The sequence below is a fragment of the Amphiprion ocellaris genome, chromosome 14 (assembly GCF_022539595.1).
Source record: "Amphiprion ocellaris isolate individual 3 ecotype Okinawa chromosome 14, ASM2253959v1, whole genome shotgun sequence".
NCBI classification, from domain to species: domain Eukaryota; kingdom Metazoa; phylum Chordata; class Actinopteri; family Pomacentridae; genus Amphiprion; species Amphiprion ocellaris.
This window is the reverse complement of record NC_072779.1, coordinates 27,681,495-27,696,045: the sequence shown is the minus strand read 5'-3', so window position 1 is coordinate 27,696,045 and position 14,551 is coordinate 27,681,495. Positions and strand designations below refer to the sequence as shown.

General features: G+C 44.2%; 1 protein-coding gene across 1 annotated transcript; it reads right to left on the bottom strand.

Annotated features, from left to right (window-relative positions):
- Positions 1-1,345: 1,345 nt before the first annotated feature.
- Positions 1,346-4,321, bottom strand: LOC118469122 (uncharacterized). The gene is made up of 4 exons (XM_035940651.2): positions 3,193-4,321; positions 2,954-3,109; positions 2,773-2,865; positions 1,346-1,876 (listed from the first exon to the last, which is right to left on the bottom strand). Exons 1-4 carry the CDS (start codon positions 3,292-3,294, stop codon positions 1,574-1,576), a joined length of 654 nt encoding a protein of 217 aa, XP_035796544.1. The 5' UTR covers positions 3,295-4,321; the 3' UTR covers positions 1,346-1,573.
- Between the last annotated feature and the right edge of the window lie 10,230 nt (positions 4,322-14,551).

Sequence of the window (14,551 nt, the reverse complement as noted above, 5' to 3'; positions counted from 1 at the left end):
CTGTGTGGAGAGGTGCTGTGAGTTTACATAAAGTCCCATTCAGAGTCCATGAGTCTTTTTAATAGGGTGGCTATACAGGGATTTACAGTAGATACCTTTTTCTGGAGCAGCTTCCCCGACCTCTTGAACATCACCTCCTGGCTGTCCATTGTTCCCCTCTCAGGGCTGATACCAAGAAAGTGCCTATAATGAAATGACAAAGAAAGAATATATTAGGTGTGGTAGGCAAAGATCCCATGAACTTAATATGGAACTCTGTCAAATTCATCAAAAAACAAAAATAAAAAGGAAACTCAAATTATTAAGCAAAACAGAGGCTTCCACTTAAAACAGCTTAGTTCACTACACATTTAAATCTAAGTAAATTAAGTAAATTTCCCTTTCCTAAGTGGAGAGAAAAGCAACATGACACATCCTACAAGCCTTTTTTAAAACTTGAAATTACCCAAATGGTCGAATGCAGACAAGTACATGTGGAGATTTGAAAACAGATCAATGGAGCATCACATTGTATATTTGATGGAAAATTACACGAAACACAGAGATAGATAACCGAGTCTAGTTGGATTTGATTGCTTCGAAATTCATTTTCCTGGTCTGGTTTAAAAGAAAGACCTAAAGTTTTGTCCACTCTGCAGCCAAAGGGGAGTATGCTAGCTAGCTAGCTAACAGTGTGGGGACACGTTAGCATTCAGTGCTAGCAACTCGTGGCTAACACCAAGCAGTAACTAACCTGGTTATGTTTATGTTACTGTCAAAGAATAAAACATAAAATAGACTGACAGAATTAAAAGTAAGGCTGACTTTTTTTAAAATCACAGTTACCTTGTTACACTGAAAAAAATAACTAATAACATTTACTTAGAAAAATCCTTGCAAGTTTTTGCATGAACAGATTCTTATTAAATTTTACTACTCTAAATCAAGTAAAACTCTCTTGCCTTTATCAAGTAAAACCTAAAAGCGATTTGTCAGTAAATCTTACTCAACATAATGGATTTTTATATATTTGGTTATATGAAATAATGAAGTAAGTTTTATGTGATTTTTTTTAGTATTTCTATGTGTGTGTCATAGAAATACTGAGTAAATTTTATGTGCTGATCACTTACAATAATGAATTAATTTAATAAATGTTATTTATATTTTATTTGTTGTATCACTATATTTATTCTTATTACAAAATAATTTTAAGCACTACATTTGAGTAATAACTACTAGTTTTGTTAAAGTGTATACAGAAAATATGAAAAATCAATAATATACAAATGACAATATTTAACAACTTTGTTTTATTGACGGCCTTTTTTGTCCAAGTTTTACACTTGGAAAAAAAAAAAAACAACACATCAGCAATTCTTGTTGTCATACTATTATAAACTTAAAGTCCTTTCTGAAGGCACAGCTGTGAGAAATGGCTGCATAGGTTTTGCAACTGTATTAACATTCATGAACAATTAACAACTTTGAAGCATGTGCAAGAGTTACACAATAACAATACAACTTTATAACATAAACTGCTATAATGGCAATGGCATACCAAGCTGAACAAAGCTGAATAAAATGTCATCTTTTAAGTTTTGGACAGCAACTTCATTTTCAGAGTTTGTACTTTGGAGGATAGCTTTATTGCGTCTAAATCTAAGAAAAGCTTCTGGAACACTTCAAAAGTGTAACACAGTGTTGGAGGATAAGCAAGATTGAGGGAATATATCAGACCCATTAGCAGTGTACATGCCTTTGCAGTATTTCCACATCCAGTCACAACCTCCTTGCCATCAAGAATAAGAGAGACATCTACAGGATCTTCAGCGTAGGAAGCACGAACAACAGCAATCTTCATATTGTGCTGCCAAACGTCCTCAAAGTTGTCCACCTAGAAAAAAACAATAGAGAGGAAGAATTACTTTCACACATACCAAGTGCTGGTCATAAAATTAGACTATCGTGAAAAAGTGCATATTCTGTAAAAATTTTGAATTCCAAAACTGAATGTCATAATGACGACAATAGTTTAGGTACGTACAAGCTAAGGTCCATTTTGAGCATTTTTCCAATAATAAGAAAAAAGTAAATATTGAGAGCTGTTTGTGTCCAAGGCAACTCTAAATAAAGAACACATTTGATTTCTCTCAATTCAGTTTGAACAGTTGAAAGTGCTCAAATGGACACAATATCCTACTTTTTGGAGTTTCTCCTGTATTTATGTTGCTGCCCTGTGGTGGTGCTGTAGAGTTGAAACTCAGAAGAGGAGAAATTGTGTAGAAGTCCATTTGAGCACTTTCATTTGTTCAAACGGAATGACTTTGTCCAAACCACAAAGGAACGACAAACACCGGAGAAATCAAATATTTTCTTCATTTAGAGTTCGGCTGAGCACATACAGCTCACAATATTCACTTTTCCCTCATTATTGAAAAAGTACTCAAAATAGACCTAGGCTTGTACCTAAACTATTATTTATTATTGTGACCAAAACATGTTTAATGTTTTATGAGCAAAACATTGCTTGGGATGTTTTACTACTGTGTGTCTTTTTTACATTTACTATTGTTTCAAGTTTGGAATTCACATTTTGAGAGAAAATGCACTTTTTCCACAATGTTTTATGACCAGCACCTCTACTCATCAGTTTACAAGCTCAAAGTAAGACATTATATGCTCTCCCTATAATACAATAAATTAAAAATAACAAATGTAAGTAAATTTGCCTGTGACACAATGTCTTTTTAATAACCATAAAGACAGTCGTAGAAATGTCAAGTATTTTACCTGGCAATTTAGAAAGAGTTCTTCCTCTTTTTCACCAAGGTAGAGCATTAATCCACGAATCACTTCTCCACGTTTCATCTCAACTGTTTGGTCCTGTAAATAGACAGGGATTATTAAATAGTGAAGAAAAAATACTTAATGTAAATTTAAAACATGTTCAGTTGTGACCAGGTAAACACACCTGTCTCTGCTTGTCCAAAATAGGTCTCAGTTTTGCCCCAATAGCACCACCCTTCTTCTCAAATACAGAAAGCAGTTTTGGAGTGTAACTGTCCAGACTGAACATGAAGGTCTGCTCAAGGGGAATGGTGGTTATTCTCCGAAACTCTTCTTTTATCTGTCAAGACAAAGACAGCAGAACAAGAAATTAAATATTATACACCAATGTTAAAATTATTTTAACAATTGTAATCAACCTACCCCAGCTTCAGTAAAGAGTGCTGGCCACCTTTCTTTGAAGTCATCAGCAGCTGCACTGCCAGTCACCACCTCCAGTCTTCGATAGGAGAACGTTTGGGCCATTTTTGGAAATATCACCCTGTCATTGTTTTTCTTTTTAAAATCTTCAAGTAGCTCCAGCCGTACCTTCTCTAAACTTTCAGTTGTCTCTCCTTGTGGGTGTGGAGGAAGGTAGTTCACTTCCACTCTTTTTGGTTTCTTACAGTTTTTAGCTGGATTTTTGTCACTATAGGTTTCTTTCTTTTCTAACCCTAACCACCATTACAGAAAGCTACACTTAAAGGATTTAGTTGGCAGATACTGTTCATCAAATCTGTAACCAACTTTGAATCTGGACTGCAGTTGTGATTTTTTAACGTGTCCAAGATAATATTTTTGATTACAGGTAGTGAAGCTGATGAACTAATGAACTGAAGCTCGTCAACAATATCATCTATGCACCTACTAGGGATATTATGGATGCAGTCAAGTTTCAGTAACAAGGAACTAAGATGATCAATAATGGTTTTAACAGAATCTTCCACCTCCACAACAGTTTCAGAACAAACCACTTCATCTTCATCTGACAGAGTTACTTCTACTTCATCAGCTTGCTCTGTGTTAGTTAAAACTGTCTGCAATAATGTACTTTCAAAATCTTGAAGGCAGTGAGGACTATGTTTTCTACTTTTATGAGATGCAAAAGTTGAATAGATGTTGGTACTGTAGTCACAATTTTTAAAAACGCAATGAACAGTTTCGTGCCTTTTCAGGTGAGCTCCACTGTGTTCAAAATATTGCCTCTCTGTCTGAAAAGCAGATATATTACAAATAAGGCATAGGAATTTTCCCCTGGCTTTTTAGTTTGGAAATGATCTCTTGACAAATGGGCATGAAGCGATTTTAAACATTTGAATGCACTGGGGAAGTCTGAATACAAGCAGGGTAAAGACTGACCATGGCCAGAGAATATATGTGTCAATCTGTAATGTTTTAGGAGTGCTAAACGTGTTGCTACTCTGAAATTGCAAAGTTTGCATATCCATGTCATCTTAAAAGCCTACTGTTTCTTCTTTGTAACATCTATGTTCTCACTAGACATCAATGTATGGCTCCCCCTACAGACAAAATTACAAAAAGAAGAAAAAAAATGGAATTAATCAATCAATTTAGTAAGCAAACAAAAAAATAATGTTTACAGTTTAATACAGTTTAATGCTTACCTGACTTAAAAAGTGCACTTTTAGTGGTCTCAGTCAGTCAGGATTTTTTTTGCTCTCCCCAATTCTGAAAGACACAAGCCTTAGACAATTTCAAAATAACTAATGACAGTATCTTTGTTGTGATTGTGTGACCAAACTCTTCAAACAGTATAGGTACCAGATAAAAACAAGGTCCACGCTGACGACAGCAAAGTCTACGTATATTGGCAAAACGCCCCCTACGCAAGCCTCAAATGCTATGATACCAATCATCACCATAACCTATGCAGTTAATTATTCAAATATTATTATTAATCGTGGAACTACCAAAATCAATCTATAGGGCAGATCGGCACGTGATCACGGGCACCAGAAGTGGTGGGCAAAAAACAACATAATTATTAATTTCTTGATAACGCAAGTTTATTTCTCATTAAACAACAACAGTTTGGTTTTGTGTTACTATTGCGAACCTGTCACAAGCAGCTTGTGTCCAGTAAGTGTGTATTTGCCTTGTAATATAAATTGAAACACTGCACTGGAGAGTAAGCGAGCGTATGCTCACCTTAGCGTGTGACACTTTGTTGATACAATGAAGTGGTTTAGACCCTTCCTTAGATGTTTTCATACAATGTTATGGTGGAAACAAGCGCATGTGAATGGGACGAATACAGACTTTTGCCCACCACATGCAGTGCACATGTGCGGAAATGGTGCGGCTTTGTTTGCAAACATCGATCCGCCCTATTTCAGCACCTTCATGATTATGTACCTGGGTTTATACTGCCTGCTGTTTCTCTTTTGTGACATCTCATTCAGACTTCAAGTATGGCTTCCTTTTGCAATAGCTAGGGTTAGGCCTAGTGTCACTTCTGTACAATCCCGCTGACCAAATTCAAGTCTGCAATAATATACAACTCATTACTGTCATATGATAAACATAAATGAAAAGTAGTTACTTGCCTTGGTTTTCAAATTGCACCTTGACACAGCCACAACCGCTTCGACTGAATTCGCTTTTGTCTGGTCAAAAGCCTTAACGGTCTATTAGCTTGGATCCCGGGTTGAATTGGTCCCACTGCGCATGTGCCAGTTCAAACTTGACACTTGATTTTTTGAAGTAAATTTTACTTGTGGTTACAAGAAGGAACAAACAGATTAATGCTATATTTACAGTAATTGTTACAGTTGTTATGCAGTTCATTATTTTACATAATTAAATTACATATTAGCACACAATTTTAAATAACAAACGTTAGTAAACATTGAGACCTAATTTTACAGAGTAGGAATTATGTGGTTTTGTACAATAAAACTTAGTACACCCAAAAGTAATTTTTTTCAGTGTAAGTGAACCACCACAGCAGGATGGATCAGCTACAGGTGGTCCATGCAGGTCTGAGCCGGGCCGAAAATTGTCGTCCTCAATTCTTCCTTTTCTCCTAATTCTTCCTTCAGTAATTAGTAGAATCACTGAGACATAATATTTTAAACCTATTTCGTCACTTCTTTGTGTTGACCATTTGCTAAATGCGGTGATGTGCATGAAGATTTGCCGAGACGAGTAACGGTAGGACTGCGCCAACAGCCACACTCAAATCAACCCAAACCAGAAAAATACTGTAATCTGCTGTACGATTGTACGGTAGCTTGCTGTCATTTTGTTCTTTAAAAAACACATGAATTTACAGTATTCAGCTGTATTTACAAAGAATGGTACATTACTGTACAAAATATGCTGTATTTTTACATCAATTTGTTACAGTGTAGTTTACTACTGTAAAACTGATATCAGAGAATGTGATGGTATAAAGTGATAACATTGCTAAAAACTAATGATTTAACAATGTCACTGTCACGGATGTTAGGTGAGAGCTCAGGCGCAGGAAATGAACAGTCAGTAATAATGTGTAACTCGGGTTTATTAGCACTGTCCTTAGGGACAACAACAGAAATCTAGATAAACAATGAACTAAAAGTAGAGCGCACTAGGCTCTGAATCCTCCAGCGGCACCTAAGGGCCAGGCGGAGCTGTAATGAGAACGAAACTGTATCTCTTACTCGCGGTAGGTAACACCCAGGCGAGAAAAGGACAAATCTCACAAATACTCTAACTAAACCCAAGGCTATCTTCACTGGGATAGCGAGGGGTAACTACAAACAAAGTCTTTTCACAAACAGTGTTTTTCCAACAAGAGCTAAAACTAAGGCAAGACAACTAACTCACGAAGTCCACTGGGAATGCTCTGAGCTGGCTCTCAGCGGTTACAGCCAGGGTTTGGAGCAGCAACAGTTGAATGGGGGAAGGACAACCGGAGGGGGGAGTCGGCTCGGGTGAGTGTTTCCTAGCTCAAAGGGTCCAGGGTCCAGGGTCCAGGGTCCAGTGCTTAACGGCACACACGGCAGGAACGGGTGGGTCCAGCAGCAATACGTCGTTCCTTCTTCTTCTTTCTCTTTTGTCTTCCTTTTTCCTTCTTTTTCCATTTTACGCTCCCACGACGAGAGCTGGGTCGTGTCTGGTTAAATAGAGAACCAGATGAGGCTTGAGTCGTTGTACTCCACAGGGCTGGCTGATTATCAATGATGGGAAACACCTGTTGCCCCTTCTGTGTTGCTGGGCTGCCTTAAAAGGGAAGAGGAAGGAGAGGGGAGGGCACTTAACTAGGCCTGGCAGCAGCCAGCCTGACAGTACCCCCCCCTCTACGGGCACCTCCTGGTGCCCGAACAGGGTGATCCCGGGAGGGGGAGGGGGATGGACAGGGAGGGACCGAACAAAAAGTCCAAGAGGAGATGGGTGGGCGGAGGGGATGTGGAAGGAGGGCCAAAAAATCAGGTGTCCCGAACAGTCTGGGGGTGGCACTAAGCCAGCAAACACAAACAAGTTCAAATACAGACCAGAGATCAGTTCAAAAGGCTGGTCAAAAACAAAACATTCCAAGGCGGGCGGACAAGGCACCCAAGGCCATTCCGGAGGACGGCCTGGGTGCTGAACGGGCAGACGAGGCCGTTCTGGAGGACGGCCCGGATGCCACTCTGGAGGCCGGCCCGGGTGCCACTCTGGAGGCCGGCTACGGAGAAGATGAAACCACTCCGGAGGCCGGCCCGGATGCCACTCTGGAGGCCGGCTCGGGTGCCACTCTGGAGGCCGGCTACGGAGAAGACGGAACCACTCCGGAGGCCGGCGGCGAAACCACTCCGGAGGCCGGCGACGGAGGAGACGGAACCACTCTGGAGGCCGGCGAAGGAGGCGGCGGAACCCCTCGGGAGGCCGGCGACGGAGGCGACGGAACCCCTCGGGAGGCCGGCGACGGAGGCGGCGGAACCCCTCGGGAGGCCGGCGGCGGAGGCGGCGGAACCCCTCGGGAGGCCGGCGGCGGAGGCGGCAGAACCCCTCTGGAGGTCGGCGGCGGCGAAGGAACTCCTCGGGAGGCCGGGCTGGGGACCGACGAAGGCGGGACCCCTCTGGAGGCCGGCGGCGAAGGAGGCGGAATCCCTCGGGAGGCCAGCGACGAAGGCGACGGGACGCGGCGGAACCCCTCGGGAGGCCGGCGACGGAGGCGGCGGAACCCCTCGGGAGGCTGGCGACGGAGGCGGCGGAACCCCTCGGGAGGCCGGCGACGGAGGCGGCGGAACCCCTCGGGAGGCCGGCGACGGAGGCGGCGGAACCCCTCGGGAGGCCGGTCTGGGGACCGACAAAGGCGGGACCCCTCTGGAGACCCAGGAGCAGGGGTTTTTTTCAGCTGACCTGGGCTCAATAGTCTCTCGGCCAGGGGGCTGGTCAGCTGACCCGGGCTCTACACTCTCTGCCGGGAGATTGGTCAGCTGACCCGGGCTCTACAGTCTCTCGGCCAAGGGGCTGGTCAGCTGGCCCCGGCTGGTTCGAGGCAGAGGCGGCGTCGACCCGCTCGTGAACTGAAGCGGAGGCGGCGTCGACAGCGTCGACCCGCTTGGAGACGGGTGAGGCGGCATCGACAGTGTCGACCCCCTCGAAAACGTGTGAGGCGGCGTCGACAGCGTCGACCCCCTCGGAGACGGGTGAGGCGGCGTCGTCGACCCCCTCGAAGACGGGCGAGGCGGTGTCGTCGACCCCCTCGAAGACGGGCGAGGCGGCGTCGTCGACCCCCTCAGGAACGGGTGAGGCAGCGTCGTCGACCCCCTCAGGAACGGGTGAGGCAGCGTCGTCAACCCCCCCGAGACGGGTGAGGCGGTGTCGTCGACCCCCCCGAGACGGGTGAGGCGGCGTCATCGACCCCCCCGGAGACGGGTGAGGCGGCGTCGTCGACCCCCTTGGAGACGGGTGAGGCGGCGTCGTCGACCCCCTCGGAGACGGGTGAGGCGGCGTCGTCGACCCCCTCAGGAATGGGTGAGGCGGCTTCGTCGACCCCCTCGGTGATGATCAGGAGACGGGGCGCGGCGGTGGAACCTCGGTGGCTGCTGCGGAGTGGCGAGGTCTGGGCGCTGGGGAGCGGCGAGGCCTCTGCAGCGCTCGGCGGTGGGACCTCTGCGGTGCTCGGCTGCGGCGGCAGGACCTCTGCGGCGCTCTGCGGCGGCAGCGGCAGGACCTCTGCGGCGCTCGGCGACAGGACCTCTGCGGCGCTTGGCGGCGGCAGCGGCAGGACCTCTGCGGCGCTCGGCGGCAGGCGCTCGGCGGCAGGCCCTCTGCGGCGCTCGGCGGCGGCAGGCCCTCTGCGGCGCTCGGCGGCGGCAGGACCTCGGCGGCGGCGTCAGCAGGACCTCGGCGGCGCTCGGCGGCGGCGCTCGGCGGCGGCGCTCGGCGGCGGCGAGGTCTGGGGCCTCCGGGAACCTCTCTTCCTTCTGGAAGACCTTCTGGACGGTGGCTCGTCAGGGTACTGGGGTCCGGTTTCAGATGGGGAACTGATCTGCCTGGGGTGGTAATTGTCTAGTCCAAGTGCTCTATCGAGCAGGAAAGAGCACAGGTCGCTAGAGGAGATGGAGATGGGAGGTGACTGGGGACTCCGGTGTCGGGAACCCCGCTTTCGACCAAGGCTGGTCTTAAAAGCGAGACGGGTCCCATCGAAAGAAGAGTTACTGCAAACCTCGTCCGGGGGCCAGGGGAAACCGGATTGGAGGGGTGGACAGGTAGTGGTGTGAGTCCATCATTACTCCTCGACTGGAGACTCAGAACTCCAGTCCTAACGCAACGTGGGGTGGATTCGGAGTGAGAGGGGAAACTAGTGGGCTGGGGGCTAGCGGGCTGAGTACAGGTTGGATACGTGGCTGAGGCAGGAAGGGTAACATACCGCAAGGGAGAGTTCAAAAACTTTAATATATGGGCTGGTAGGTGGCCCATTAACCAGGGCATCTGGGAGGCAGCCCTACGACCCCGAGACACTGTCCTATCTCAGTGATCCCGAGCCTTTTTCCACTCACACCATAACTCAAAAAGGTGATCATAATATTGAAGGTTCTCCTCACAGGAGAAAAAAATGTCCAGAGGATTTTTTGAAAGGGCAGAGCCAGCCTTTGAGCCTCCTGGGTTCATTTTGGGCTGGCTCAAACTATTGCACTTTCCTGCTGAGCTCATAGCGGGTGGGAGCGTACTGTCACGGATGTTAGGTGAGAGCTCAGGCGCAGGAAATGAACAGTCAGTAATAATGTGTAACTCGGGTTTATTAGCAATGTCCTCAGGGACAACAACAGAAATCTAGATAAACAATGAACTAAAAGTAGAGCGCACTAGGCTCTGAATCCTCCAGCGGCACCTAAGGGCCGGGCGGAACTGTAATGAGAACGAAACTGTATCTCTTACTCGCGGTAGGTAACACCCAGGCGAGAAAAGGACAAATCTCACAAATACTCTAACTAAACCCAAGGCTATCTTCACTGGGATAGCGAGGGGTAACTACAAACAAAGTCTTTTCACAAACAGTGTTTTTCCAACAAGAGCTAAAACTAAGGCAAGACAACTAACTCACGAAGTCCACTGGGAATGCTCCGAGCTGGCTCTCAGCGGTGACAGCCAGGGTTTGGAGCAGCAACAGTTTAATGGGGGAAGGACAACCGGAGGGGGGAGTCGGCTCGGGTGAGTGTTTCCTAGCTCGAAGGGTCCAGGGTCCAGGGTCCAGTGCTTAACGGCAGGAACGGGTGGGTCCAGCAGCAATACATCGTTCCTTCTTCTTCTTTCTCTTTTGTCTTCCTTTTTCCTTCTTTTTCCATTTTCCATTTTACGCTCCCACGACGAGAGCTGGGTCGTGTCTGGTTAAATGGAGAACCAGATGAGGCTTGAGTCGTTGTACTCCACAGGGCTGACTGATTATCAATGATGGGAAACACCTGTTGCCCCTTCTGTGTTGCTGGGCTGCCTTAAAAGGGAAGAGGAAGGAGAGGGGAGGGCACTTAACTAGGCCTGGCAGCAGCCAGCCTGACAGTCACATCTCAAAAAGAAAGCCCCAGGAAATAGTATAGCATAGAAATGGCTCAGACAAGAAATGACTTTTCAACATTAAGCTTTTATTAAAGCTAACTCTGTATCAAACATATTTCAAAGACTGACTTTTTAAACCCATTAAATTTTAGTAACATACAATCATTTCCTCATGCTGAACAGGTTCTCATTCTGCATGTCCTCGTCCAGGTACCCTGAGTTTTCTTCCCATTTTTCCTGAACTGTAACAAAAGATATCTATATATCATTTAAATTATTTAACTACTGCATTGAACACATTCAGCAGCTAACAAATTTCAAGTAATTCAAGTCTTGTAAAATAAAATCTACAAAAACAATTAATGATGTTTAACAGGTTGTCAACAATCTGTTTAAATATATATATATGCAATGCATATCACATTTCAGGTACCCTGCCTTCAGAATCAGTCTTTCATAATTCATGATCATGCTCAATAAACACCAAGTCATGAAACAAACCTGGAAATTCAAAACTGAGACACCTGGACTGAGGTATTTTATACCGAACTGAATACAATACTGAGACTTGTTACCTTAAAATGAAATCTGTTTGCAGACTGGGCTTTTGCTTTGTGACAGTGAGGTCCTGTGTGGAGAGGTGTTGTGGGTTTACATGAAGTCCCACTCAGAGTCCATGAGTCTGTCTATAAAAATGACTACATGGGGATTTCCGGAGTTTCCTCTTTTTAATTCTTGCTTGCTCTGCGTCACCCTTGCTCTTTCTATTTTCCATCTTTCAAACACCACTGACCATGTGCACGGGCGTGTTACGTCAGGGTGCGTCTGCAAAGAAAAAAAGAAAGAAAGAAAGAAAAAAGAAAAATAAACAGCTGCCAGTGGAGGCGGTTCAGGGACTGCTGTAGTAGCATACATGATCAACCCTTAGACTGTATAACCTATAACCCAGTGCCATGACTGAACAAGGCCCCCCCCTCCAAAAGCAAAGGGAACACCGGCCCTCGTGGCCCAAACATCACACCGGTCCACCGGCAATTGTCCCGGACTCCCGGTCCTCCCGATTAGCCATTCCGGGCCTGAATACACCAATCATTTATACACCAATCAGCCACAAAATAAAAACCTTGAAAGGATAAAATGAATTGTTAATCTCTTGACAATAAAATGTTGTGCTGGGAAACCCTCAGCCCTGGCATTCATGTGGAGGTTACTTTTGACTACAACCACCCACCTAAAAACGTTTGCAGACTAAGCACACAGCCCAAGGCAATGGCACTTCCCAGTAGTACCAGCCTCCTGCAGCTGCACAATAGGGCCCACCACACCTTAAAAATTACTCATGCACAGCTCAAAGCCCAAGACAAAGAACCCTAGGCATTGACTGGACCTTCTCATTTGCCATCTCAGTCCGATCTAGGCCTAAGGCTCTAGGTCTTATCCATAACATTTCATCTCTTAAGGCCTTAACATGCCCTCTAAATGACTCACAGTATGTTTTGATATAGCAATATGCAGTACATAAAGCTGAATTAAGTTGAAATTGAATTAAATAGAAGGAGCTTCTTTATAGAGACGGAGCAATTACTCAGAATGTAATCTGTTTCATTTTATGGGAAAGACTTGGGTCATGGTCAAGGTTAAGATTAGGTTAAGGTTAAGATAAACAGGTAAGTTCCCAGAAAATTCATGTTAATCACTGTTTTTCCCTCTTCAGTGGTAGAAACATGGCTATGTAAATGCACATGTGCTTTGTGGTCCAAACACTATAGAAATATGACAAGAATGTTATTATGATTTTTCTGGCTCAAAACCATGATAAAAGTACTGAGGTATGATTATTTTACTGAGGGACTCAAGGACTGTATTTAGATTAATATAAGAACATACACAAAAAAACCCCACTTAAAATCATGTAGTTTGTATGTCTATCCTTTTCTCAGAATTCCATTTTAGGTGTCTAGTAAATGTCTCTTTTAATCTTGTTGTTTTTAACTACATTTTACCCTTCCATTCTGTATTACACAATGTTAATGCACTATTCTATTCCATGTCTTTTGAATTTAGTTTAACCTCCTGAGACCCGGCCTATTCACTTATGTCCTTTATAATGGACATTTTGTTCACCTGTATATTTCTTAAGTATTTGGAGTTACCCTTCCAAGCCCTATTGTATTCTGTAGGGGACATCCTGGGCTTTCCAGTGATGTGTCATGTGATGGGTTTGCATGCTGGGAACTTTACTTTTTTCCTGTATCAAGATGGCTGCTATACGAGCAACCACATTTTATGGAAAGAGGAGAGGTAAGTCAAATATTCATCATCTATTGCTATTTTTACCATGATAACTATATATATTCTTGTTCATAAACATGTTAAGAACAATATCTTTACATCTGAAAACAGTTTCGTTATTTATGTTTTGAAATAACAGGCCTTTAATGAATGTCAACTGTGGTGGACACCAGGACTATTTTAATGTAATCAATGACTGCATATTGTTGTAGGAGAAAGAAGTGAAGCAGAGAGGATTCTATACCAGATAGTAGAGGGAGATTCAGATTTGGAGCTTTCAGATGAGGAAAAGGATGCAGATGAGTATCAGCCTGTGACAGATGATGATGAAGAAGAAGAAGAAGATGCAGGAGAATCTGATGAGACAGAGTCAGAGCCAGAGAGGGAGCAACAAAGTCGTCTTGATCTATGGGCCAGGACTAGCTTGTATGTTTTATTTAGTTTCAGGCTAATTTATTACATTTTATCATCATGTTATATTATTGTAGTATTTGTACTATGTAAATGCTGTTAAAAATATGCAAGTTACGTAAAAATTTGCTTCTAAAGCTAGTCAATAGGGAGTCATATCACATCCATGACACTGAAATTACTGCATTAATTGAAATTGATGTGAAAAAATTTCACTGTTACTCTTTTTATTAACTTGAATTTTTTTGTGTGTTTTTTCTTGATCATCCATCATAATAGAGTCACACCTGTGCTATCTGTGCTTCCTGGCTATCAAGATGACCCTAAAATTCATGAATACTGGAGTCCAATCCAGTACTTTTCACAGTACATTTTTTCAGGCCGATATCGTCCTGCTGTCCTCTACAATGGACATGCTGTGAAATTAAAATAAAAACCATTTTAAAAAAAATGAAAATTGTAAAGTGTTTTTTTAGGCCCAAATGGATAGGACATCACACAAAAAGAGAAATTGTAAGACACTTTTTTCCCTTGGTTCTCAGGAGGATTTCCCATCTGCTAAACTTTATGAAGCAAAATTTCCTATGTCCTGAGTTTCTTAGGTTTGAAATGCATGTTTAAGGATTGACACTGGATTCACTGTGAATCTGCATTCCCCAAAAGCTCAACACAAAGAAAATGTGGTTGTAGAATGAATGAATAAATATGATAACAATAACAACCAGTAGTAGTTTTATGAATACACAAATTCAATTCAGTTCAATTCAGTTCAATTCAATTCAATTCAATTTATATAGCGCCAGTTACAATTCATATTGTCTCAAGACACTTTACAGAACCCATATGCCTGAACCCCTAGAGCAAATCCTAAGGCGACACGACAGTGGCCCTCCAGACCACCAATGTAAGGAGCCTGCCTGCCCCCCTGCTCAGGTCAACCCAGGCCCGCTCTCCAAAGAGGACCTGGTGTCCTCCCTGGCCTCCGCCACCCCTCTCCGCTCTCCGCTGCATGCCATCAGCGCCGGCTCCCTGGAGCCTGCCTTTTGATGGG

Coding starts and splice junctions, on each gene's coding strand:
- LOC118469122 (XM_035940651.2), bottom strand. CDS start 3,294: ATGGCCCAAACGTTCTCCTATCGAAGACTGGAGGTGGTGACTGGCAGT. Junction 3,110..3,192: donor CACTCTTTACTGAAGCTGGG/GTAGGTTGATTA, acceptor TTGTCTTGACAG/ATAAAAGAAGAGTTTCGGAG. Junction 2,866..2,953: donor TTTTGGACAAGCAGAGACAG/GTGTGTTTACCT, acceptor GTCTATTTACAG/GACCAAACAGTTGAGATGAA.